This window comes from Chrysoperla carnea, chromosome 1, assembly GCF_905475395.1.
Source record: "Chrysoperla carnea chromosome 1, inChrCarn1.1, whole genome shotgun sequence".
Lineage (NCBI taxonomy): Eukaryota > Metazoa > Arthropoda > Insecta > Neuroptera > Chrysopidae > Chrysoperla > Chrysoperla carnea.
Genome location: NC_058337.1, coordinates 1,950,270 through 1,975,241, shown reverse-complemented (window position 1 = coordinate 1,975,241; position 24,972 = coordinate 1,950,270). Strand labels below are relative to the sequence as shown.

Genomic DNA, 24,972 nt, shown 5'->3' with positions numbered 1-24,972 from the left:
CGAATACAGATCCGAGTTTTCATAATTTGCCTCAAGCATGCAAATATTACAGGAAAGTTGAAAATTTATTTTGATAATTTTGAGAAAATTGATGTCTTAAACTTGTGGTAGAAAACATTGCAATTAAAAAATATCTTACCAAATCAAAAAGTGTGCTCACTTCATTAAAAAAAAAAGATTATATCTTATCAAGTAAATTTATAATGTATTATTGAACTATTATGTTTAAATCTAAAAAGATAATTGTGTTTTGACATCAAGAATACTTGAAGAGATATTTATTTATCTATATCGATTTGATGAGGCTTTTCTTTTAAATTAGTTGTTTGTAAACAGTATGACGTTAAACTGAGCACATCCTCCTCACTTTCGACTTGATTTTTTCCACATTTAATCACATGACCTTCTTTCAAAAGCCTTCCACCTTCAGTAAAATAACGATTACTCGGTTTTTTTTGTCCCCAACAACAAATTTCATTAATATTAATCATTCTCTTCTTGAAATATTGCATAAAGAATATGTATGGCTATGTTATTTTTAAAATTTGTCACTTTATGTCAGCCATGTTTTTTTAGCCCCGCTCATATGTCAGGTCCCAATATATAAGTCTGTGATTTTTAAGTTCCCGTATTAGCAATCTATTTTATAACATTAAAAAGTCTGTGATGAGACTTTTTAGAAAGTTAAATAAACAAAATGGAGAGTGAAGGTAATATGAACTTTGTAAAAAACTTAAATATAATGAGAAGTGTGGAAATATTAAAAGAAAATATTAAAATGGAACCTGAAGAAAGTGATACCGCAGAACCCATACAATTTAATGAAGAAATAAAGCTGAATGAAATACTAATTAAAGAAGAAATATTCGAAGAAAATGATGAACTAATTAATTTAAATAAACTTTCATGCGATTTTTGTGGTCAAACATTTAACACCAAGAGTAACTTAAATCGACATCAGCAAATTCACACAAACAAAAAATCATTTACATGCGAAATTTGTGAAAAAAAATTCCATCGGAAAATTAATTTAGCACAACATATAAAGCAAGTTCACACGACAGAGCGACCTTATTCCTGTGATATTTGTGACAAAACATTTAAGTTACACAGTTATTTAACAACACATAAACGATTACATACCGGTGAAAAACTATTTTCATGTGATTTCTGTGATCAAAAATTTAATCGACGTGGCATTTTAATTGTTCATAAACGAATTCACACTGGAGAAAAACCATACGCGTGTGATACATGTGATAAAAAATTTACACAACCAACCGATTTAAATAATCATAAACGTGTTCACACCGGTGAAAAACCATTTTCATGTGATTTTTGTGATAAACAATTTTCACGTCAAGATAGTTTAGTGTTACATAAACGAATACATTCCGGTGAAAAACCATGTGCTTGTGATTTATGTGATGCACGATTTAATCGACAAGATAGTTTACGACGGCATCGAAGAATTCATACCGGGGAAAAACCATATTCATGTCAGGTTTGTGAGAAAAAATTTACCCAGCAAGCGTTATTAATTAAACATGAACGTGTTCATACCGGTGAAAAACCATTTGTTTGTGATTTTTGTGAGAAAAGATTTTCACGTAGTGACACTTTAGACAGACATAAACGTACACATTCCGGTGAAAAACCATTTGCATGTGATTTTTGTGCGAAAGCATTTAAACAATTCGATCTTTTGATACAACATAAACGTATTCACACGGGGGAAAAACCATTTTCGTGTAAAGTTTGTGAGAAAACTTTCACGCAATCAAGTAGTTTATCAGTGCATAAACGAACTCATACCGGGGAAAAACCATATACGTGTGATGTTTGTGATAAAACGTTTGCTCAGTTGGGTACTTTAAGTGCCCATAAATTGATTCATAGCGGGGAAAAACCATTTTCATGTGAAATTTGTAATAAAACATTTAGTTTACAAGGTAATTTAACTGTACATAAACGAATTCACGCAGAAAATAATCGAAGATTAGAAAATGATATTAAAATAGAACCGGATGAAGATGAAACGGATGCAATGAAACGTATTTTTGTGGAAAAAGAATTTGATATCGAACAAGTTATAATTAAACAAGAAAATGATACAATGGAGCAAGTGTTGATTAAAGAAGAAATATTGGACGACAGTGATATGGATTATGAATTTAGGACATTTCCACATAATTCTGTTTTCTTAGGATCATCTTGAAAATGTGAAATGCTTGTCCGACTGTTCGAAACGTTTTGAGCGGCAATAAATATGATTGGCTAATTTGAATTGTGAGAGAGCATATACTTTTGTACTTTTATTTTTCTCAATAAAAAATAAATAAATAAATATCTAAGAGTCAAAAAAATCCCTAAAAAATCCTATTATTTACCCCCTAATTCTGAGGGAAAAACCCCCTGTTGGAATAATAACACAGGTCTGAAAAAAAAATTTTTTTGTCAGCTGCATGAGATATTTTTACTAAATTATATGTTTTAGAATGCGCTGATTTCAAAAGTGATGGCCATTTTTATACCATGTATATATGAAATATACATAGTATATTAAGTTTAGTCCAAATTTTGTAACGCTTAAAAATAATGATGCTAGAGAAAAAATTTTGTCATAGCTGTTCATAAAATCACCTAATTAGTCCATTTCCGGTTGTCCGTCCGTCCGTCTGTGGACACGATAACTCAAAAACGAAAAAAGATATCGAGATGAAATTTTTACAGCGTACTCAGGACGTAAAAAGTGAGGTCAAGTTCGTAAATGAGCATCATAGGTCAATTGGGTCTTGGGTCCGTAGGACCCATCTTGTAAACCGTTAGAGATAGAACAAAAGTTTAAATGTAAAAAATGTTCCTTATGAAAAATTAAACAACTTTTGTTTGAAACATTTTTTCGTAAACACTCGACTACATTAAATTACCTTCATCCTTAAAGCCTTTTCTAAACTGAATCGATTTTGAAGATCATTGTCAATTTTTTAGTTTTTTCGTGTACGGAACCCTGAACTCGCACTTGAAACATATCTAAAAACACTCTCCATTAAATTACCTATCATACGAAACAAAACACAAATTAAAATCGGATTATCCGTTTAGGATTTCTTAATAGGAAAGTTCTATTGCTTTAGGTCTGCTGCGAAAAATAAAAAAATAATTGTTCAATTAAAAAAATTGAACATGTTGTAAAAATTTATTTTAAATTTAAATACAAATTTGGTATTTTCTAGCAAAATATTCCGGTACAAAACAAATTAGTGGATTTTACATCTGTAATTTTAAGCCATCAAGGTTTACGTTAATCGAAGTACATTGGAATGTTAATACTAAGTAGCGACTGTAGGTCCCCGTAAAACTTTAATTTTCACTCCTAGCAATACTTTCGTAAAGAATTTACGTTTACGTTTACGTTACCCTCTAGAATTTTATGAAAAAGGTTAATTAACTCGATAAATGTTAATTTACATGAAAAAAGATTACCATAAATAAAATAATTTTTCGTGTAAAATCGTTATTTATCGAGAAAATTGGCTTCACTCGTAAAATTCAAACGTAAGAAACTCAAATGAAATTTTCCAGGAGCGTCTACTTATTTATCTTTACTTTTTTTGATGATTATCTTTAAATCTACGTTACTCAAGTAACTAATTATATTTTCTATACATTCTTGAGGTAATTGAAAATGATTGGCAAAAAAAGAATAAAGAAAATGTAAAATTTTATTCACTTGATCAAGTAACTCGTTTCTTTTCATACCATTTCTGAAGCGGCTTTTAATCATGCTTCCATATATTGGAAATTTTGTTTTATAGTCGTCTAATTTTAGAATCTGCACTATATTTTCGTTCCTCAAACATATTGCTAATGAATGAGAATTCCTTATCAAGATATCATAAAATGAAATATTATAATTATTCATCTTCACGCTCTTCATGCTTGTTATTTCATTCTCACATTTTTCCTGAAAATCAGGAAAGGAAATTTCATCAACTGAACGCAAATTTCGTTGACTAACATATAAATTTGCGGTTTTCATTCGAACTATGTGGCGTTTAAGAATTTCAATAGTTTTAGCTTTTTTAGCAGTTTTAGCATAATCAAGAGGTGAAAGATAGCTGTAAGTCATAATATTGATATCAGATCCATACTCCAAGAGAGTTGTAACAACTTCATTATGCCCCAAGTGAGAAGCGATGTGGAGTGCTGTATTGCCAACCTTGTCTCTAGAATTAATATCACAGCCATACTCCAGGAGAGTTGTGAAAACTTTAAAACGCCCTTCGTGAGATGCAATGTGGAGTGCTGTTTTGCCATCTATATCTCTAGAATTAATATCACAGCCATACTCCAAGAGAGTTGTGACAACTTTAACATGCCCAAATTGAGATGCAATGTGGAGTGCTCTATTGCCATCCATATTTCTACAATTAATATCAGCACCAAATTTCAAGAGAGTTTCAATGATTTCCTGTTGACCTCTTTGAGCACTGAAATACAGGGGTGTAATATTATATTTAGTTTTAGAATCAACTTCGGCACCACGTTCAAGCAATAGTTTTACAATATCGTTGGAACCTTCTTGAGTTACAATGTGCAACGCTGTTAATCCATTCCGTTCCCCAGCATCTACGTCAACTCCTTTATTCAAAAGCATTTCACAAATTTCTACATTTTTGCTTCGTGCAGACTTATGGAGTGGTGTCTCGAGACTTGTTTTTTCTCTAACATTGACATTTGCATTATATTCTAAAAGAACTTCAACAACTTGTGAATATCCATTGTAGACAGCAAAATGAAGTGGCGTCGAACCACCTGGAGTTTTAGCGTCTACATTAGCACCATGATTAAGAAGCAGTTTAGTAATTTTCCTCTTTATATTAACATCAGGATCTCTATCAGTACGTAATTTACAAAAATCTTGATAAAAATCACTTAAAGTTGAAAGCAATGCTGTGTAACCGTTTTCATCGGTAGCGTTAACATCAGCATTATGTTGCAAAAGAAGTTCAACGATTTCCGTGCATCCCCTCTTAACAGCAATATTCAATAGCTCGGGATAATCTTTAACATTTGCTCCATTATCTAAAAGTAGCTTGGTAATTTTTAAATTTTTATTTTCAATAGCATGAAATAGTGGAGTTATTCTGTCTTCGTCTTCAGCATTTACATCAGCTTTATGTTTTAAAAGTAATTCGATAATTTCTTCTTGATCATCTATGTCACCATTTTTAACAGCAAAATGAAGGGGAGTATTAGAAGAGTTTTGATAACTGTTGACTTCAGAGCCGCTTGTTAAAAGTAATTTAGCCACCTCCGAATGTTTATTATCAAGAGCATCACAAAGTAAATCATATCCTTTTGGCGATGATTCTGAATATGGCAGCCCGTAAGAATTTATTAACTCTCTTGCTGTTTCCAGTTTCCCATGACGAATCGCACGAATTAAACGGCGCCTTATATCCCGATTACGACGATCCATAATTAAAGCACTAAAAATCATAACATTATTAAATTAATAACATATCAACATATTATAATTTATATTTCCCATTTTACCTCTAGATTTTAAACAAATAAGATGATATATTTTATCTACAATATTATTATTTAAGTCAAACTAGTTTGAGCCCTATATTTTTAATATTTTTTCTAGTTTTAATTTAATAAATACATATATTTACACATACTTCAAAAATATATCAATAAATAAGTATTTTTTCCATATTATCTATTTTCTATTAAATCTAATCTATAGATTGTTGAAATGTATAAAGGCCATCACACATAAGACATAGTATGACGGAAGACGTACGCACGTTAGTGCTCTATATATACAAGTAAGAATGTTCGCCATTTTTATGCTAATGTGAAATAGACAAAATGTTCGTGGATAGTACTTTTAAGAAAAGGTAAGTTTCTTAATTAATAATTTATTTGGAACATTAACGCTACACAAAAATTGACAGTTTTTTTTATAGAATATATTTGAAGAAGAGAGTGCGTTAGATATTTTTTTCAAATATCAATTACTTAATACATATAAGTATTATAAACAGAAAAAACAAGTCCAGTAGTTTACACCGCAATTTTAACAGTTGAGCTCCATTACAAATTAAAAGTTATTTCCATACTTCCATATCTTTTTATACCATGTATATATGAAATATACATAGTATATTAAGTTTAGTCCAAATTTTGTAACGCTTAAAAATAATGATGCTAGAGAAAAAATTTTGTCATAGCTGTTCATAAAATCACCTAATTAGTCCATTTCCGGTTGTCCGTCCGTCCGTCCGTCCGTCTGTGGACACGATAACTCAAAAACGAAAAAAGATATCAAGCTGAAATTTTTGCAGCGTACTCAGGACGTAAAAAGTGAGGTCGAGTTCGTAAATGAGCAACATAGGTCAATTGGGTCTTGACCTATGGGTCCTTAGGACCCATCTTGTAAACCGTTAGAGATAGAACAAAAGTTTAAATGTAAAAAATATAAACAACTTTTGTTTGAAACATTTCTTCCTAAACATCACTGTTTACCCGTGAGGGCGTAAATTAGGCCTAAATTGTATAGTATTTATTATATACATTGTATATGTATGTGCAATGTGATAGAGTAATCAAGACTATTTATGCATGGTATTTCAACAATTAATTCAGTCAATTGTTTGTTTTCACTTGTTGTTGCTTAATATTAAATGTTATTCCACACTAACCATATTTGTGTCTTTGGTGAACACACCCTAAAAATTCAATTGGTGTTGTGATGAACTTTTTACAACACAGTAAAGAACGTACTAAAATCGTTTTTGAGGAACATACACAAGTTTTGTAACGGTTCAAGTGTATCATTCATTTTAAATTACATTATAATTATTTTCTCATTTTTGTGTTTTGATTGAATAAAGAATTACAAGAATATCCATATCTTTCATTTTAAACAAAACAACAAAACTTAAAAATGAATAAATGGTTAAATTTAATAAAAATTTGTCGTTATTTACCTTATTTATTATTTAGAAATATAAAAAAATATCGATATAATCATTTAAAAAAAATGTTTTTAAGTTTTTGAATATTACAAAGAATGACGGATCTTAAATGCCAAACTAGAAAGTTTCAAAGACTACCACTACAGAACAGATTGTGTATTCTTTGAGTTTGATGATACATACCATGAAGGTTATAAAGAAGGAGAACGATCGTTACGTGTTAAAGCATTAGCGCGTCTGTCCTTGAAAATTTGTAGAATTTATAGTTCATTTTTCAGCCACCAGCCGCGCTGTCATCATTAAGTAGTATCTGCGAAGTTAGCTGTTTATGAGTACAAGTAGATGAAGTTAGTTGCATAATGTACAAATTGATATATCATTTCAAATTAGCGCACAACAGCCCGCTTTTATTGATACAACTTAGCGATCGCAGCGCCTCACTTATTTTATCCATATTTCGGTGACAATATTTTCTATAGCGATCGTTCTCCTTCTTATAACCTTCATGGGTTACCGTTCCATACACACTTATTGTATAAGGGTGCTTTCTAAAGTTTACACAACAGTGCACACAAATACACTGAGCACACTGTCCACACTGGCAGAGCGAGCGAGTGAGCGAATGAGCGAGTACTGGTTGAGTTTATTATTTCTAACAAAATGCATATGTTTATTTTCTCAATAAAAATGTAATTTTTCAAATCAAATTACAGCTTGTCACTAATTGAGCATTTTCTTCTTCAATGATTTCATTCTTTTGTATATTCTTTATCAAATTTATTATTTTTTTCAAGTTTTTCATCACTCAAGTCAAGTAAAAATGGTTTTTCATCGATGTCAATAAATTCTTTTCTAACCAAATCGATTTTTTCTTCAAATACTTCATCGATAAAATCTTTATCGACGTGACTACTTTGTTGGCTAAAAGAATGAGTTAGTTTATGACGAACTAAAGAATTTTTATGATTAAATGATTTCTTACAAATTTCACATGAAAATGACCGTTTTTCCGGTGTGAGCTACTTGATGCCTTTTCAAACTATTTGCCACAGTAAATTTTTTACCACAAATATCACATGAGAAAGGTTTTTCTCCGGTATGGATTCGTTGATGCACGACTAAATCTCTTCGATTTTGACATTTTCTATCACAAACTTCACAGGAAAATGGTTTTTCTCCAGTATGAGTAAATTTATGTGTTTTTAACGCGCTTTGTTGAGTAAATTTTTTATCACAAGCTTCACATGAAAATGGTTTTTCTCCGCTATGATTTATTTGATGTCTTTTTAAACTACTCGCTAGCGTAAATGTTTTATCACAATCTGTACATGAGAAAGGTCTTTCACCAGTATGGATTCGTTGATGTCCAGCTAGATCACTTCGACATTTAAATGTTTTGTCACAAAAATCACATGAAAATTTGTTTTTTCCGGTATGAGTTACTTGATGAGCCTTTAAAGTGCTAAGTTGAGTAAATTTCTTCCCACAAACTTCACACGAAAATGGTTTCTCTCCCGTATGAGTTCGTTTGTGGACAATTAAAACACTTTGTAGACTAAATTTTTTGTCACAAACTTGACATGAAAATGTTTTTTCTCCCGTGTGAGTAGCTTTATGTGTTTTTAACGTGCTAAGTTGAGTAAATTTTTTCTCACAAATCTCACATGAAAATGGTTTTTCTCCTGTATGAGTTCGTTTGTGTTCAATTAAAATACTTCGTCGATTAAATTTTTTATTACAAATTTCACAAGAAAATGGTTTTTCACCCGTATGAACCATTTTATGTTTATATAAATTATTTTTTTGATTAAATTTTTTATCACAAATTTCACATGAAAATGCTTTTTTTCCAGCATGAGTTACTTTATGTGTTTTTAATGTGCTATATTGAGAAAATTTTTTGTCACACACGTCACATGGAAATGGTTTTTCTCCCGTATGAGTAAATTTATGTGATTTTAACACACTTCGTTGAGTAAATTTTTTATCACAAACTTCACATGAAAATGGTTTTTCCCCGGTGTGAATTCGTTGATGCACAATTAAATCACTTGGACTCTTAAATTTTTTTTCACAAAAATCGCACGAATATTTTTTATTTATTTGACCTTTTGAAACAGTTCTAACTTCTAATTGTTCTGTTGTTCGATCTTTCAGTTTCAGTTCCATTGTGTCATGGTCTTCTATTATTTCCTCTTTAATTAATACTTGCTCCAAATTTACTCTTTCTTGTACATTTCCTTCTTCAATTAGTCCACTTTTCGTAAATTCTTCATCAAATTTATTATTTTTCCCAAATTTTTCATCACTCATATCAAGTAAAAATGGTTTTTCATCGATTTCAATTAGTTCTTCTTTAACCAAAACGTTTTCTTCTTCAAAAACTTCATCGGTACGATTGTCTTGGGTATGAATTATTTTATGTTTATCTAAAATACTTTGCAAACTAAATTTTGTATCACAAATTTCACACGAATATTCTTCTCTATTTTTTTGATGTTTTATAGCAGTTTTCACCTCTAATTCGGAGTCATTTACTTCGAATGCTTCCTCTTTAATTACAACTTGCTCCAAATTTACTTCTTCTTTAATTTGTATATTTTCTTCTTTAAATTTTTCCAAGCGTTTTTCTTTAATGTGAATTAATTTATGTCTCTTCAAACTATTTAGTTGCGTAAAACTTTTATTACAAATCTTACACGAATAAGGTCTTTCTCCCGTGTGAATTCGATTATGTTTCACTAAACTACTTCGCGAACTAAATTTTTTGCCACAAAATTCACATGAAAATGATTTTTTTCCAGCATGAATTGCTTGATGTGTTTTTAACGAGCAAAGTTGAGTAAATTTTTTACCACAAATATCACATGAAAATGGTTTTTCTCCACTGTGAATTATTTGATGTCTTTTTAAACTGCTCTGTTGTGTAAATTTTTTATAACAACCCGCACATGAGAAAGGTCTTTCTTCATTATGAGTTCGTTGATGTCTAGCTAAATCACTTCGATATTTAAATGTTTTGTCACAAAAATCACAGGAATGTGGTTTGTTTTGTTGAGCGTTTAAAGAGCTTTTGATTTCTAATTCATCGGTTTCATATTCAGCTGTAATTAGTTCATGTTCCGACTTAAAACTTTCTTCTGATATTTCTTCTTTAATAAATATTTCTCCTAAATCGATCTCTTGTTTAATCAACACATTTTCGTCCAATATTTCTCCTTTTTCAAGTTTAACTCCTATTCCATGATTAGCTGTAATTAGCCCATCTTCCATTATGTCACTTTCTTCTGATAGTTTTCTTTAATATTAAAGTAAGTTTTTGAATATTACGAAGAATGACGGATCTTAAATGTCAAACTAAAGTTGGTTCTTAGACCATTCAATTATATAGATTGGGTGTTAACAACTGAGGTAATTATTTAGGTCAAATCCATCATGGTGGCGGTGTAGAAATGTCAAAGTAAAGTGTTGTTGTCATACTTGTTATTGTAAAATGATACGTGATAAGTATTTTTTTAAGTAAAAAAGCGAAAAAGTTATGTGAAATCACGATGTTTTATGTAAAACATTTTATATGGACATTCCATGTAGGTTTTTTTTGATAAATGTCCCTAACTAACCCAAGCAATTACCTCGTGTGGATAGGAGATGCTCAAATAAATGTGGAATTATAAATTATAAATAAGTGGAAAACCATGAAGGTTATAAAGAAGGAGAACGATCGCTACCTGTTAAAGCGTTAAGTTAAAGCAGTCTGTCCCTGAAAATTTGTAGAATTTATAGTTCATTTTTCAGCCACCAGCCGCGCTGTCATCAAGAAGTAGTATCTGCGAAGTTAGCTGTTTATGAGTACAAGTAGATGAAGTTAGTTGCATAATGTACAAATTGATATATCATTTCAAATAAGCGCACAACAGCCCGCTTTTATTGATACTACTTAGCGGTCGCAGCGCCTCATTTATTTTATTCATATTTCGAGGACAATATTTTCTATAGCGATCGTTCTCCTTCTTATAGCCTTCATGGGATAAACAAATTAAAAAAATTCATTGAGTTGAAAAAAATGCATTCGTGCCTAGAACTCGAATAGTTTAATTGGTAGGGCGCTTGTCATGAATCCAAGAAGTTCGGGTACTGGTTCGAGTGTATTTTTTTCAATTCTCTTTAATTAAGATTACTAGACAAGATATTTGTCAATATTTAGTTAACGCCTGTATGTATCATATTTCATCAAATATAGTCGAATATACCATGATGTAAATAAATATCGTATGCATGATTATAAGTAAACAAAAAAAAAAAAAAAAACAATAACTAATAAATGTGGAAAATTTCAAAGATGCATTAAATTTTTCTTTATTATCATATTTTATTTAATTTTATTAGACTTTTACATTACTAAAATATTATTTCTAACAATATAAAATAAAAAATTAATTATATCATCGCCATCATTGTGTCATTTTCTTCAAATATTTCCTCTTTAATCAATACTTGTTCCAAATTTATTTCTTCTTTAATCTGAACATTTTCTTCTTCAATGACTTCATTTTTGGTGAATTCTTCATTCAATTTATTATTTTTTTCAGGTTTTTTATCATCCAATTCAAGTGAAAATAGTTTTTCAGCATCTTTTTTAACTAAATCATTTTCTTCGTCAAATACTTCATTGATACGATCGTCTTGGAGGTGAATTGTTTTATGTTTACTTAAACTACTTTTATGACTAAATTTTTTTCCACAAACTTCGCAAGAAAATGATGTTTCTCTCGTGTGAGTTCGTTTGTGTACAATTAAAATACTTTGTCGATTGAATGCTTTATTACAAAAATCACATGAATACGGTTTTTCATCTGTATGAATTCTTTTATGCCTAATTAAACTACTTTTATGTGGAAAATTTTTATCACAAACGTCACATGAAAATAGTTTTTCTCCAGTGTGAGTTACTTTGTGTCTTTTTAACGCACCAGGTTGAATAAATTTTTTATCACAAATTTCACATGAAAATGATTTTTCACCGGTATGAATCATTTTATGTCTATTTAATGTAGTCTGTTGATTAAAGTTTTTATCACAAATTTCACAGGAAAATGGTTTTTCACCCGTATGTAACCTTTTATGCTGAACTAAACCTTGAAGATGAGAAAATGTTTTATCACACACCTCACATGAAAATGGTTTATCACCAGTATGTGTTCGTTTATGAACATTTAAATTATTTTCATAGGAAAATTTTTTACCACAATCATTACATGAAAATGGTTTTTCTCCCGTGTGTGATCTTTTATGTAGATATAATCCACTTTGTTGTGTAAAGTTTTTACCACAAATTTCACAAGAAAACGGTTTTTCCCCGGTATGAATTCGTTGATGCCCAATTAAATTTCTTTGATTTTTAAATCTTTTATCACAAAAATCACAAGAATATGGTTTGTTTTGCTGAGATTTTGAAGTAGAATCTTCTAATTGTTCGGTTGTATCTTTCAGCTGGACCATTGAGTCATTTTCTTCTAAGGTTTCCTCTTTAACCACAACTTGCTCGTTATTTACTTCTTCTTTGATCTGAATATTTTTTTCTGGAAGAATTTCATTTCTCGCGTTTTCTTCTTCAAGTTTTCCATCATCAAATTCTTCTTTAATCAAATCACTTTCCTCCTCGAACACTTCATGGGTTAAATTTAAACCAGATTGCTGGTTAACTGAATGAGTTCGTTTATGACGAACTAAAGACGTTCTGTGATTAAAGTTTTTATTACAAATTTCACATGAAAAACTATTTTCCCTAGAATGGATTTCTTTATGTGTATTCAAACTACTCTGTTGGGTAAATGTTTTATCACAAATCTCACACGAGAAAGGTTTTTCTCCCGTGTGAATTCGATTATGACTAATTAAACTATGCCGCCAGCGAAATTTTTTATCACAAATTTTACAAGAAAATGGTTTATCGACAGTATGAGTTCGTTGATGTTCAATTAAGTTACCTCGTCGACTGAAGGTTTTATTACAAAACTCACATGAAAATGGTTTATTTTCTTGAAATCTTGAAGCAAAATCTTTATCAATTTCAGTTGTATTTAAGTTATGTTCCATTGCATCATTTTCTTCTGTAGTAATTTCACATGAAAAACGTTTTTTCCCAGTGTGAATCTTTTTATGATGTGTATTCAAATTACTTTGCTGTGAAAACGTTCTATGACAAATCTCACACGAAAAAGGTTTTTCTCCCGTGTGAATACGATTATGGCTGATTAAATTACTTTGCCAACTAAATTTTTTTTCACATATTTTACAGGAAAATGGTTTTTCACCTGTATGAGTCCGTATATGATCCATTAAATTGGGATACTGAGTAAATTTTTTATCACAAATTTTACACGAAAATGGTTTTTCCCCGGTATGAATTCGTTTATGGCTTATTAAATAATTGTTATGGGTAAATGATTTATCACAAATTTCACAAGAAAATGGCCTTTTTCCGGTGTGATTCACTTTATGTCTATTCAAACTATTCACTACAGTAAATTTTTTACCACAAATATCACATGAAAATGGTTTTTCTCCGGTATGAGTTCGTTGATGTACGAGTAAATCTCTTTGATTTTTAAATTTTTTATCACAAACTTTACAGGAAAATGGTTTGTATCCAGTGTGAATTCGTTTGTGTTGAGCTAAATAAGATTTTTGACTAAATTTTTTATCACAAATTTCACATGAAAATGATTTTTCTCCATTGTGAGTTCGTTGATGCACAGCTAGATAACTTCGACACTTAAATGTTTTGTCACAAAACTCACAAGAAAATGATTTATTTTCTTGAAATCTTGAAGTAGAATCTTCTAATTCATCAGTTTCATATTCAGCTGTAATTAGTTCATGTTCTAAATTTTCACTTTCCTCTGATATTTCTTCTTTAATAAATATTTCTTCTAAATCGATCTCTTGTTTAATCAGAACATTTTCTGTTGTAATATTTTCGTCCAATGTTTCTTCTTTTCCAAGTTTAACTTCTGATTTACCGATTCCATGTTTAACTACAATTAGCCCATCTTCCATTGTGTCCCTTCTTCTGATAGTTTTTATTTCATTTCATTTATTCAGGGGGATTCCCAATTTTTGGGTAGCTTTTTTAAAGTTCTTTCTCGGCTTTCACATTCATTTGATTGTGAGATATACAATTTTTACCAGAGACTATTTTTACTAAAACTTTTCTTTCTTGTACTACGATGACAGCAGACAGTGACGGCAGAGAATATATCATGTAAACGATATATTCTCTGGTGACGGTCACGCTGTCTTTTAGACATAGGAAACATGACTCATGGCGGGAATATAAATTACTCTTGAAAAATTGTTGTAGAAATCATTTTATTGATTTAATTCATAAAATTGCTATCGTTCAAAATTATTCAATTCGACGTTAAAGTGTAAATTTACCATTATTATATGTCTGCCAACACTGCAGTGAGATGAAAGCATAGAGATATGATTTTACCTTAGATCATCTATTACTAGATATGCCCAACGTGTACCAAGTATGTAATAGGACTTTTCATCATGTTATAAGCGCAAGTGCAGGGTTTATTTTTTCGTATTGACAGCAATAAGTAGGACTAAGATAGAAGATATTTGTTATTCATTTTATCACATTGGTTATAAATCACTTAGTACGAAACAAAAGTGAATCGTGATTTTAAAATGAAAAGCCCTATTTATACATTTTTACTCCACAGAGAAGATTAACAAGGACAACAACACAATATTGAAGAAGGTGTTATCGTTAGTCAAAAATAAATTATGAAATTTGAAAAAAGTTAAAATTTATGTAAAAATATACTTAAATATTCTGATTTCGAGTCATAAAAGCACATTTTTATTTTAAACTATTAAAATTAAAAATTGTAATTTTTAAACTGCATATCACGTGACCTAAAACGCGGGCAAGCCCTGCTTCGGTATGAACCACAGACCTTCAGTTAGTTCAGTGTAGACAGTTGGGTATAATATATCCATACGTAATAAGTATTTATATTTATTATAATCAGTTGTCTATGAATATATCTGCCAAACTTATCTGTGTTTTGTATAATGATACCGATATTACGCCACCAAGTTGGATGCCCGCGTTTTTGACAGTTTAAAAAAGGTTTAAAATTTAATTTAAGTTTTTGACAAGAAAAACTTCGCATATCGTAAGTTTTGGCCGCTGGCTTGCTCTACCGATTTATACCTCTATTTATATCCAAATCGCATTTAAAAAATTCCAATATTAGGTACTTTTTAGGTGCTAATTAAATTCAAAGTCAGAAATTAGGTGCTCTGTAACTTACGCAACTCAAAGTTAAGTTGGCTCTAATTTTGTAAAACTAGGACGAATGCTTAATCAGGTATAAACTAAGCGTGGTGGTTAGGTGCTAATTAGATGAAAAGTTCAGATTTTGGTTTAGTATATTAAAAACGTGATGACTTATCACCTTGTATGATTGTGAACCTAGTGAAGCGGGCGCGTATCGAGCTAGTATTCTTATAAATAACGAAAATATGAGGGTGTCTTCATCTTATATGCGACACACTGTATATTTCATATATACAGGGTGTAAAATTCAATATATATACAGGGTGCAATTTCTTTTCTCAGGAAAACTATTATTTCTGTTGAAATACCTCATGAAAGAAAAAGAAAAAATGAAACAACTAAAAAGTTAATAAATTCATTTATTTTAAACTATTAAGGAATAAATAAATGTAGCACAGAAATTCATTCATTATCGTGTTCTTATAATAATATTTCCTTTTTAATTAATCCTTCCTCCGAATTGATTTCTTCTTTAATTTGAACATTTTCTTTTTCAATAATTTCATTTTTCGTAAATTCTTCATCAAATTTATTATGTTTTTCAAGTTTTTCATCACTCAAGTCAAGTAAAAATGGTTTTTCATCGATGTCAATAAGTTCTTCCTTAACCAAATCTGTTTTTTCTTCGCATACTTCATCGATACACAATTTATTATCATGATGGGTTCTTTTATGTTCTTTTAAAGTACTTTGCCTACTAAATTTTTTCTCACAAATTTCACATGAAAAACGTTTTTCACCCGTATGAGTTATTTGATGTATTTTCAAACTACTTGATTGTGTAAATTTTTTTTCACAAATCTCACACGAGAAGGGTCTTTCCCCGGTATGTGTTCGTTTATGAATAATTAATCCACTTTCTAGAGTAAATGTTTTCTCACAGAAATCACACGAAAATGGTTTTTCTCCCGTGTGAATTCTTTTATGTCGATTTAAACCACTTTTTTGTGTAAATTTTTTATCACAAATTTCACAGGAAAAAGGTTTTTCCCCGGTATGAATACGTTTATGTACAAATAAACTGTTTGCTTGAGTAAAAACTTTATCACAGATTTCACATGAAAATAATCGTTTTCCAGAATGAAGTCGTTTATGAGCTGTTAAATTCGTTCGATGTTTAAACTTTTTATTACAAATTTCACAAGAAAAATATTTTCGATCACTTTCACTCACAATTTTATTACAGTTTTCAAGTTTTTCATCAATATCACGTAATTCTTCTTTAATTAAATCATTTTCTTCGACTTCATCGCCATCGATGTGAATTCTTTTATGTCGCGTTAAACTACGTACATTCGTAAATTTTCTACCACAAACATCACATGAAAATGATTTTTCATCCGTATGAGATCGTTTATGTACAATTAAACTACTTTGCCAACAAAATTTTTCATCACATATTTCACACGAAAATGGTTTTTCACCATTATGTATCACTTTATGTCGATTTAAATGGAATTTTCTCGTAAAATTTTTATCACAAACGTCACATGAAAATCGTTGTTTCCCGTAATGAGTTACTTTATGATTGTATAAACTACCGGATTGGGAAAATGTTTTTTCACAGACATCACATGAAAATGGTTTTTCTCCGGTGTGAATTCGTTGATGCACAGTTAAAATGATTCGTTCTTTAAATTTTTTATCACAAAAATCACAAGAATATTCTTTATTTTTTTGATATTTTGTAGCAGTTTTCACCTCTAATTCGGGGTCTATTTCTTCGAATGCTTCCTCTTTAATTACAACTTGCTCCAAATTTATTTCTTCTTTAATTTGTATATTTTCTTCTTTAAATTTTTCCAAGCGTTTTTCTTTAATGTGAATTAATTTATGTCTCTTCAAACTATTTAGTTGCGTAAAATTTTTATTACAAATCTTACACGAATAAGGTCGTTCTCCCGTGTGAATTCGATTATGTTTTACCAAACTAGTTCGCGAACTAAATTTTTTGCCACAAAACTCACATGAAAATAATTTTTCATCACTATGTAAACGTTTATGTTCAATTAAACTACTTCGCCAATTAAATTTTCGGCCACAAACTTCACATGAAAATGATTTTTCATCACTATGTAATCGTTTATGTTCAATTAAACTACTTCGCCAACTAAATTTTTTATCACAAATTTCACAAGATAATGGTTTTTCACCTGTATGAATTCGTTTATGTTGAATTAATAATTGTAGCTGTGAACACTCTTTATTACAAATCTCACACGAAAATTGTTTTTCTTTTGTATGTGTTCGTTTATGAACAATTAAAGCACTTTGCCATCGAAATTTTCGATCACAAATTTTACACGTAAATGGATTTTTTCCGGTATGAATTCGTTGATGCACAATTAAATTACTTTGAAATTTAAAACTTTTTTCACATAAATCACATGAAAATGGTTTGTCTGGTGTAGATTTAGAAACATTTTTTACGTCTGGTTTATCGGTCTCATGTTCAGCTGTAGTTAGCCCATGTTGCATTTTATCATCACTTTCCTCTGATGTTTCTTCTTTAATAAATATTTGCTGGAAATTTATTTCATTTTTAACCAGCACATTTTTCGCTGCAATATTTTGGTCCATTGTTTTTTCTTTTTCAAGTAAAATGTTTTTATTTTTTATGTCACTGGGTACACAGACATTTTACTTGTTTCAGACTGTTTCAGACAAGTGTCTCGCGACAGTATGTATTAGGCTGCCGAGACATTAAGTCTTGAGAAAAGTGGAGAAAGGTAAACAGAGATGTTTACGAAATAATGATTCAAATAAAAGTTTAGTAATTTTTTTTTAAGGACTATTTTTACATTAAAACTTTTGTTCTTTTTCTAATGATTAACCAAATGGAGGGGAACCGAAATGGATACTTTTTAATAACAATAGACTACTAGAATAACTTTTTCATGAAAATCCGAAATGCTTTTTGATAATTTTTTATGAAAATATAGTTCGAGTAGAGCCTGTAACTCAAAAATTACGCATTTTTCACAATAAAAACACTATGAAAAAAATTGTAAAAAGTCACAAAATTTGAAATATTTTAAAACGATTTTTTTTTTTGGCTCCACCGCACACGTGATCTGTGATGTCAATCCTACAAGCAATGACAATAAAACAATGTCATGATAGTGATCGTTCTCCTTCTTTATAACCTTCATGGACAAAACCATGGGCCTCTTAATGAAAATGTTTTAGTTACATTATCAAACACTAGATAGCGCCACATATTTCAAATCCAAAGAGCGCTATTAGTAAAAAATTTAAAATAAATAAACAAGTTTTAATTATGTTTAAATTCTATTTATTTTCATTAAATTAATAAATAATTTTGATTAATTGATAATAATATTTGTTGAAATTAATATGGTAATTTAAATTTTAGTGAAATAAAGACGCAAGTTTTTTATTTAATATTGTATTTAATGAAGACATGTAATTACATAAATTATAACATAACTTTGTATTCTCAAGTTGAACAGAACATTTGATTAATGAATAATAAATTGTATAAGAAAAATAATATGTCATCTCATGATTAAGAAACTAACAACACTTTATATCCATCTTAGGTTATCATTCATACACACTTATTGTATAAGGGTTAGAAAGCACCATACACACTTATTGTATAAGGGTGCTTTCTAAAGTTTACACAACAGTGCACACAAATACACTGAGCACATTGTACACACTGTGCAGAGCGAGCGAGTGAGCGAATGAGCGAGTAATGATTGAGTTTATTATTTCTAACAGAAATAAATAAATAAATAAATTAATTAGCAGTATGAACCATTTTATGTCTATATAAATTAGTTTTTTGATTAAATTTTTTATCACAAATTTCACATGAAAATGTTTTTTTTCCAATATGAATTGCTTTATGTGTTTTTAACGTGCTAAGTTGAGTGAATTTTTTATCACAAATTTCACATGAAAATGGTTTGTCTCCCGTATGAGTTCGATTGTGGGTAATTAAAAAACTTTTCAGGCTAAATTTTTTATCACAAATACTACATGAAAAAGGTTTTTCACCAGTATGACTTTGTTGATGAACGACTAGATCTCTTCGATTTTGACATCTTTTATCACAAACGTCACATGAAAATGGTTTTTCTCGCGTATGAGTTCGATTGTGGGCAATTAAAATACTTTTCAGACTAAATTTTTTATCACAAATTTCACATGAAAATGGTTTTTCACCAGTATGAACTACTTTATGTCGATTTAAATTAGTTTGTTGAGTAAATTTTTTATCACAAACTTCACATGAAAATGGTTTTTCTCCCGAATGAGTTCGATTATGGGCAATTAAAACACATTTCAAACTAAATTTTTTGTCACAAAAATCACATGAAAATGGTTTATTTTCTTGAATTCTTGAAGCAGAATCTTCTAATTTATCGGTTTCATTTTCTTCTTTAATTTGTACATTTTCTTCTGCAATAATTTCACATGAAAAACGTTTTTCCCCGGTATGAATTTTTTTATGATGTGTTTTCAAACTACTCTGTTGCGTAAAAGTTTTATCACAAACCTTACACGAGAAAGGCCTTTCTCCCGTGTGAATTCGATTATGAATAATCAAACTACTTTGCCAACTAAACTTTTTTTCACAAATTTTACAAGAAAATGGTTTTTCACCTGTATGAGTCCGTATATGATCAACTAAATTGTTATACTGATTAAATTTTTTATCACAATATTTACACGAAAATGGTTTTTCACCGGTATGAACTCGATGATGCACAACTAAATTTCTTCGATTTTTAAATCTTTTGTCACAAAAATTACAAGAATATGGTTTCTTTTCTTGAAATCTTGAAGCAGAATGTTCCAATTTAATTATTTCAGTTGTATCTATCGGATGTTCTATTGTGTCAATTTCTTCGAATGATTCCTCTTTAATCAAAACTTGTTCCAAATTTATTTCCTTTTTAATTTGAATTTTTTCTTCATCAATAATTTCATTTTTTGTAAATTTTTCATCAAATTTATTATTTTTTTCAAATTTTTCATCATTCAAGCAAAGTAAAAATGGTTTTTCATCGATTTCAATTAGTTCTTGTTTAATCAACACATTTTCTGTTGACATATTTTCGTCCAATATTTCTCCTTTTTCAAGTTTAACTCCTATTCCATGATTAGCTGTAATTAGCCCATCTTCCATTATGTCACTTTCTTCTGATAGTTTTCTTTAATATTAAAGTAAGTTTTTGAATATTACGAAGAATGACGGATCTTAAATGTCAAACTATAGTTGGTTCTTAGACCATTCAGTTATATAGATTGGGTGTTAACAACTGAGGTAATTATTTAGGTCAAATCCATCATGGTGGCGGTGTAGAAATGTCAAAGCAAAGTGTTCTTGTCATTGTAAAGTGATACGTGATAAGTATTTTTTTAAGCCAAAAAGCGAAAAAGTTATGTGAAATCACGATGTTTTATGTAAAACATTTTATATGGACATTCAATGTAGGTTTTTTTTTTAATAAATGCCCCTAACTAACCTAAGCAATTACCTCGTGTGGATAAGAGATGCTCAAATAAATGTGGAAATTTTCAAAGATGCATTAATTTATTCTTTATTATCATATTTTATTTAATTTTATTAGACTTTTACATTACTAAAGTTTTATTTCTAACAATATAAAATAAAAAATTAATTATATCATCGCCACCATTGTGTCATTTTCTTCAAATATTTCCTCTTTAATCAATACTTGTTGCAAATTTATTTCTTCTTTAATTTGAACATTTTCTTCTTCAATGACTTCATTTTTTGTGAATTCTTCATTAAATTTATTATTTTTTTCAAGTTTTTTATCATCCAAGTCAAGTGAAAATAGTTTTTCAGCATCTTTTTTAACTAAATCATTTTCTTCGTCAAATACTTCATTGATACGATCGTCTTGGATGTGAATTGTTTTATGTTTACTTAAACTACTTTTATGACTAAATTTTTTCCCACAAACTTCGCAAGTAAATGGTGTTTCTCCCGTGTGAGTTCGTCTGTGTACAATTAAAATACTTTGTCGATTGAATGCTTTATTACAAAAATCACATGAATACGGTTTTTCACCCGAATGAATTCTTTTATGCTTGATTAAACTACTTTTATGAGTAAATTTTTTATCACAAACGTCACATGAAAATAGTTTTTCTCCAGTGTGAGTTACTTTATGTCTTTTTAACGCACCAGGTTGAATAAATTTTCTATCACAAATTTCACATGAAAATGATTTTTCACCGGTATGGATTCGTTTATGTTGTATTACATCTTTTTTTTGACCAAATTTTTTACCACAAATTTCACAAGAAAATGGTTTTTCACCAGTATGAACCATTTGGTGTCTATTTAAATTAGTTTGTTGATTAAATTTTTTATCACAAATTTCACATGAAAATGTTCTTTTTCCCGTGTGAGTTACTTTATGTGTTTTTAATGTGCTATATTGAGAAAATTTTTTGTCACATACGTCACATGAAAATGGTTTTTCTCCCGTATGAGTTCGTTTGTGGACAATTAAAACACTTTGAAGACTAAATTTTTTGTCACACACATCACATGAAAATGTTTTTTCACCAGTATGAGTTACTTGATGTGTTTTTAACGAACTTTGTTGAGTAAATTTTTTGCCACAAACTTCACATGAAAATGGCTTTTCTCCAGAATGAATTCGTTTGTGGATAATTAAAACACTTTTCAAACTAAATCTTTTATTACAAAAATCACAAGAATATGGTTTGTTTTGTTGAGATTTTGAAGCAGAATCTTCTAATTGCTCGGTTGTATCTTTCAGCTGTTCCATTGAGTCAGTTTCTTCTAAGGTTTCTTCTTTAATCACAACTAGCTCTTTATTCACTTCTTCTTTGATGTGATTATTTTTTTCTAAAAGAATTTCATTTTTCGTGTTTTCTTCTTCAAGTTTTCCATCGTCAAATTCTTCTTTAATCAAATCACTCTCCTCCTCGAACACTTCATGGGTTAAATTTAAACCAGTTTGCTGGTGAACGGAATGAGTTCGTTTATGACGAACTAAAGACGTTCTGTGATTAAAGTTTTTACTACAAATTTCACATGAAAAACATTTTTCCCTCGTATGAATTTCTTTATGTGTATTCAAACTACTCTGTTGGGTAAATGTTTTATCACAAATCTCACACGAGAAAGGTCTTTCTCCCGTGTGAATACGATTATGACTCACTAAACTATGTGGCCAACGAAATTGTTTATCACAAATTTTACAAGAAAATGGTTTTTCGTCAGTATGAGTTCGTTGATGTTCAATTAAGTTCCCTCGTCGACTGAAGATTTTCTTACAAAAATCGCATGAATATTTTTTGTTCTTTTGCCGTTTTGGAACAGTTCTTTTCTGTAATTGATCGGTTGGATCTTTCAGTAGATCCATTTGTTTGTGGATTTCTTTATGTGTATTCAAACTACTCTGTTGAGTAAATGTTTTATTGCAAATCTCACACGAGAAAGGTCTTTCTCCCGTGTGTATTCGATTATGACTTATTAAACTATGTCGCCAACGAAATTGTTTATCACAAATTTTACAAGAAAATGGCTTTACTCCGGTATGAATTCGTTTATGTTTAATCAAATTACTTCGTCGACTGAAGGTTTTCTTACAAAAATCACAAGAATATGGTATGTTTTTTCGAGATTTTGAAACAGTTTTAGCTTTCAATTTAATGTTTTCATTCTCAGTTGTATTTAGGTAATTTCCTTCTAATTTTATTAAATTTTCTTTAATTTGTACATTTTCTTCTTCGATAATTTCATTTCTTTTATCAAGTCTTTCTCTCGCGTGAATGGTATGATGTCTTTTTAAACTAAATCGTCGACTGAATGCCATATGACAAAAATCGCACGAATATTTTTTATTTTTTAGACGTTTTGAAACAGTTATAGTCTCAAATTGATCGGTTGCATGCTTCAGCTGTTCCATTGGGTTATTTTCTTCGAATGCTTCCTCTTTAATCAAAACTTGTTCCAAATTTATTTCTTCTTTAATTTGAACATTTTCTTCTCCAATGACTTCATTTTTTGTGTATTCTTCATTAAATTTATTATTTTTTTCAAGTTTTTCATCATTCAAGCCAAGTAAAAATGGTTTTTCATCGATGTCAATTAATTCTTCTTTAATCAAAACGTTTTCTTCTTCAAAAACTTCATCGGCACGATTGTCTTGGATGTGAATTATTTTATGTCTATCTAAAATACTTTGCAAACTAAATTTTTTGTCACAAACTTCACAAGAAAATAGTTTTTCTCCAGTATGAATAACTTTGTGTCTTTTTAACGCACCATGTTGAGTAAATTTTCTTTCACAAACTTCACAAGAAAATGGTTTTTCACCGGTATGAACTCGATGATGCACAACTAAATTTCTTCGATCTTTAAATCTTTTGTCACAAAAGTCGCATGAAAATGGTTTATTTGCTTGAAATCTTGAAGTAGAATCTTCTAAGTTATCGGTTTCATTTTCTTCTTTAATTTGTACATTTTCTTCTGTAGTAATTTCACATGAAAGACGTTTTTTCCCAGTGTGAAATTTTTTATGATGTGTCTTCAAACTACTATGTTGCGTAAAAGTTTTATCACAAATCTCACACGAGAAAGGTCTTTCTCCCGTGTGAATTCGATTATGACTAATTAAACTACTTTGCCAACTAAATTTTTTTTCACAAATTTTACAGGAAAATGGTTTTTCACCTGTATGAGTCCGTATATGATCCATTAAATTGGGATACTGTGTAAATTTTTTATCACAATATTTACACGAAAATGGTTTTTCCCCGGTATGAATTCGTTGATGCCCAATTAAATAATTGTTATGTGTAAATGATTTATTACAAATTTCACAAGTAAATGCCCTTTCTCCGGTGTGATTCACTTTATGTCTATTCAAACCATTCACCACAGTAAATTTTTTACCACAAATATCACATGAAAATGGTTTTTCACCAGTATGAGTCCGTAAATGATTAATTAAATTGGGATACTTAGTAAATTTTTTATCACAAATGTTACAGGAAAATGGTTTGAATCCAGTGTGAATTCGTTTGTGTTGAGCTAAATAAGCTTTTTGACTAAATTTTTTATCACAAATTTCACATGAAAATGATTTTTCTCCATTATGAGTTCGTTGATGTCTTTTTAAACTACTCGCTAACGTAAATGTTTTGTCACAAAACTCACATGAATATGGTTTATTTTCTTGAAATCTTGAAGCAGAATCTTCTAATTCATCAGTTTCATATTCAGCTGTAATTAGTTCATGTTCTAAATTATCACTTTCTTCTGATATTTCTTCTTTAATAAATATTTCTTCTAAATCGATCTCTTGTTTAATCAGAACATTTTCTGTTGTAATATTTTCGTCCAATGTTTCTTCTTTTCCAAGTTTAACTTCTGATTTACCGATTCCATGTTTAACTACAATTAGCCCATCTTCCATTGTGTCCCTTTCTTCTGATAGTTTTTATTTCATTTATATTTGATCCAAATTTATCGGTAGTTTTTTTTCAAGTTTTGGCAATATATATTTTTATCGGCTTTCACATTCATATAATTGCGATATAAACAATTTTTATTAAAACTTTTCTACGACGATG

The 24,972-nt window shown here is 29.7% G+C and overlaps 7 protein-coding genes across 7 annotated transcripts in view; 1 reads left to right on the top strand and 6 right to left on the bottom strand.

Annotated features, from left to right (window-relative positions):
• LOC123290472 (serine/threonine-protein phosphatase 6 regulatory ankyrin repeat subunit B-like) overlaps positions 1 to 5,593 on the bottom strand; it is a 38,729-nt gene extending 33,136 nt beyond the window's left edge. The window contains exons 1-2 of the mRNA XM_044870680.1: positions 5,563 to 5,593; positions 3,487 to 5,495 (exon numbers count right to left, since the gene is read on the bottom strand). Coding sequence (XP_044726615.1) covers positions 3,596 to 5,485 — 1,890 coding nt within the window. The 5' untranslated portion in view covers positions 5,486 to 5,495; positions 5,563 to 5,593 and the 3' untranslated portion in view covers positions 3,487 to 3,595. The remainder of the gene's footprint in view (positions 1 to 3,486; positions 5,496 to 5,562) is intronic.
• On the top strand, positions 712 to 2,292 carry LOC123290486 (zinc finger protein 501-like). The gene has a single exon (XM_044870702.1). It carries the CDS (start codon positions 716 to 718, stop codon positions 2,216 to 2,218), a length of 1,503 nt encoding a protein of 500 aa, XP_044726637.1. The 5' UTR covers positions 712 to 715; the 3' UTR covers positions 2,219 to 2,292.
• A 2,257-nt stretch (positions 5,594 to 7,850) lies between the features above and the next one.
• Positions 7,851 to 13,221, bottom strand: LOC123306163 (zinc finger protein 208-like). The gene is made up of 5 exons (XM_044888063.1): positions 12,251 to 13,221; positions 11,490 to 11,848; positions 10,715 to 10,719; positions 8,907 to 10,293; positions 7,851 to 8,654 (listed from the first exon to the last, which is right to left on the bottom strand). The coding sequence occupies exons 1-5, from the start codon at positions 13,089 to 13,091 to the stop codon at positions 7,983 to 7,985; spliced, it is 3,264 nt and encodes a 1,087-aa protein (XP_044743998.1). The 5' UTR covers positions 13,092 to 13,221; the 3' UTR covers positions 7,851 to 7,982.
• A 28-nt stretch (positions 13,222 to 13,249) lies between these two features.
• Positions 13,250 to 14,331, bottom strand: LOC123306162 (oocyte zinc finger protein XlCOF15-like). The gene is made up of 2 exons (XM_044888062.1): positions 13,310 to 14,331; positions 13,250 to 13,266 (listed from the first exon to the last, which is right to left on the bottom strand). The coding sequence occupies exons 1-2, from the start codon at positions 14,052 to 14,054 to the stop codon at positions 13,250 to 13,252; spliced, it is 762 nt and encodes a 253-aa protein (XP_044743997.1). The 5' UTR covers positions 14,055 to 14,331.
• A 1,554-nt stretch (positions 14,332 to 15,885) lies between these two features.
• Positions 15,886 to 17,938, bottom strand: LOC123306160 (zinc finger protein 678-like; the record flags this gene model as incomplete). Its single annotated transcript, XM_044888058.1, has 1 exon — positions 15,886 to 17,938. A coding segment is annotated over exon 1 (2,049 nt), but the record flags the coding sequence as incomplete, so codon positions are not given.
• A 980-nt stretch (positions 17,939 to 18,918) lies between these two features.
• On the bottom strand, positions 18,919 to 20,515 carry LOC123306159 (zinc finger protein 271-like). The gene is made up of 2 exons (XM_044888057.1): positions 20,374 to 20,515; positions 18,919 to 20,259 (listed from the first exon to the last, which is right to left on the bottom strand). The coding sequence occupies exons 1-2, from the start codon at positions 20,513 to 20,515 to the stop codon at positions 19,121 to 19,123; spliced, it is 1,281 nt and encodes a 426-aa protein (XP_044743992.1). The 3' UTR covers positions 18,919 to 19,120.
• Positions 20,516 to 21,011: 496 nt separating this feature from the next.
• On the bottom strand, positions 21,012 to 24,873 carry LOC123306158 (zinc finger protein 208-like). The gene is made up of 2 exons (XM_044888056.1): positions 23,714 to 24,873; positions 21,012 to 23,605 (listed from the first exon to the last, which is right to left on the bottom strand). Exons 1-2 carry the CDS (start codon positions 24,813 to 24,815, stop codon positions 21,012 to 21,014), a joined length of 3,696 nt encoding a protein of 1,231 aa, XP_044743991.1. The 5' UTR covers positions 24,816 to 24,873.
• Between the last annotated feature and the right edge of the window lie 99 nt (positions 24,874 to 24,972).

What these genes read in the sequence shown, in the direction of transcription:
- LOC123306162 (XM_044888062.1), bottom strand. Translation starts at nt 14,054, where the DNA reads ATGGAAGATGGGCTAATTGTAGTTAAACATGGAATCGGTAAATCAGAA.
- LOC123306159 (XM_044888057.1), bottom strand. Translation starts at nt 20,515, where the DNA reads ATGGAAGATGGGCTAATTACAGCTAATCATGGAATAGGAGTTAAACTT. An exon ending in TGAAAAACCATTTTTACTTT is followed by an intron (nt 20,260 to 20,373) that starts GCTTGAATGATG and finishes ATTTGGAACAAG; the next exon opens with TTTTGATTAAAGAGGAATCA.
- LOC123306163 (XM_044888063.1), bottom strand. Translation starts at nt 13,091, where the DNA reads ATGGAACATAACTTAAATACAACTGAAATTGATAAAGATTTTGCTTCA. An exon ending in GGGAGAAAAACCATTTTCAT is followed by an intron (nt 11,849 to 12,250) that starts GTAATGATTGTG and finishes GAATTCATACAG; the next exon opens with ATGAAAAACCGTATTCATGT. An exon ending in AAAAACCATTTCCATGTGAC is followed by an intron (nt 8,655 to 8,906) that starts GTGTGTGACAAA and finishes TTTTCATGTGAG; the next exon opens with ATTTGTGAGAAAAAATTTAC.
- LOC123290486 (XM_044870702.1), top strand. Translation starts at nt 716, where the DNA reads ATGAACTTTGTAAAAAACTTAAATATAATGAGAAGTGTGGAAATATTA.
- LOC123306158 (XM_044888056.1), bottom strand. Translation starts at nt 24,815, where the DNA reads ATGGAAGATGGGCTAATTGTAGTTAAACATGGAATCGGTAAATCAGAA. An exon ending in GCATCATCGAGTTCATACCG is followed by an intron (nt 23,606 to 23,713) that starts GTGAAAAACCAT and finishes TTTCTTGTGAAG; the next exon opens with TTTGTGACAAAAAATTTAGT.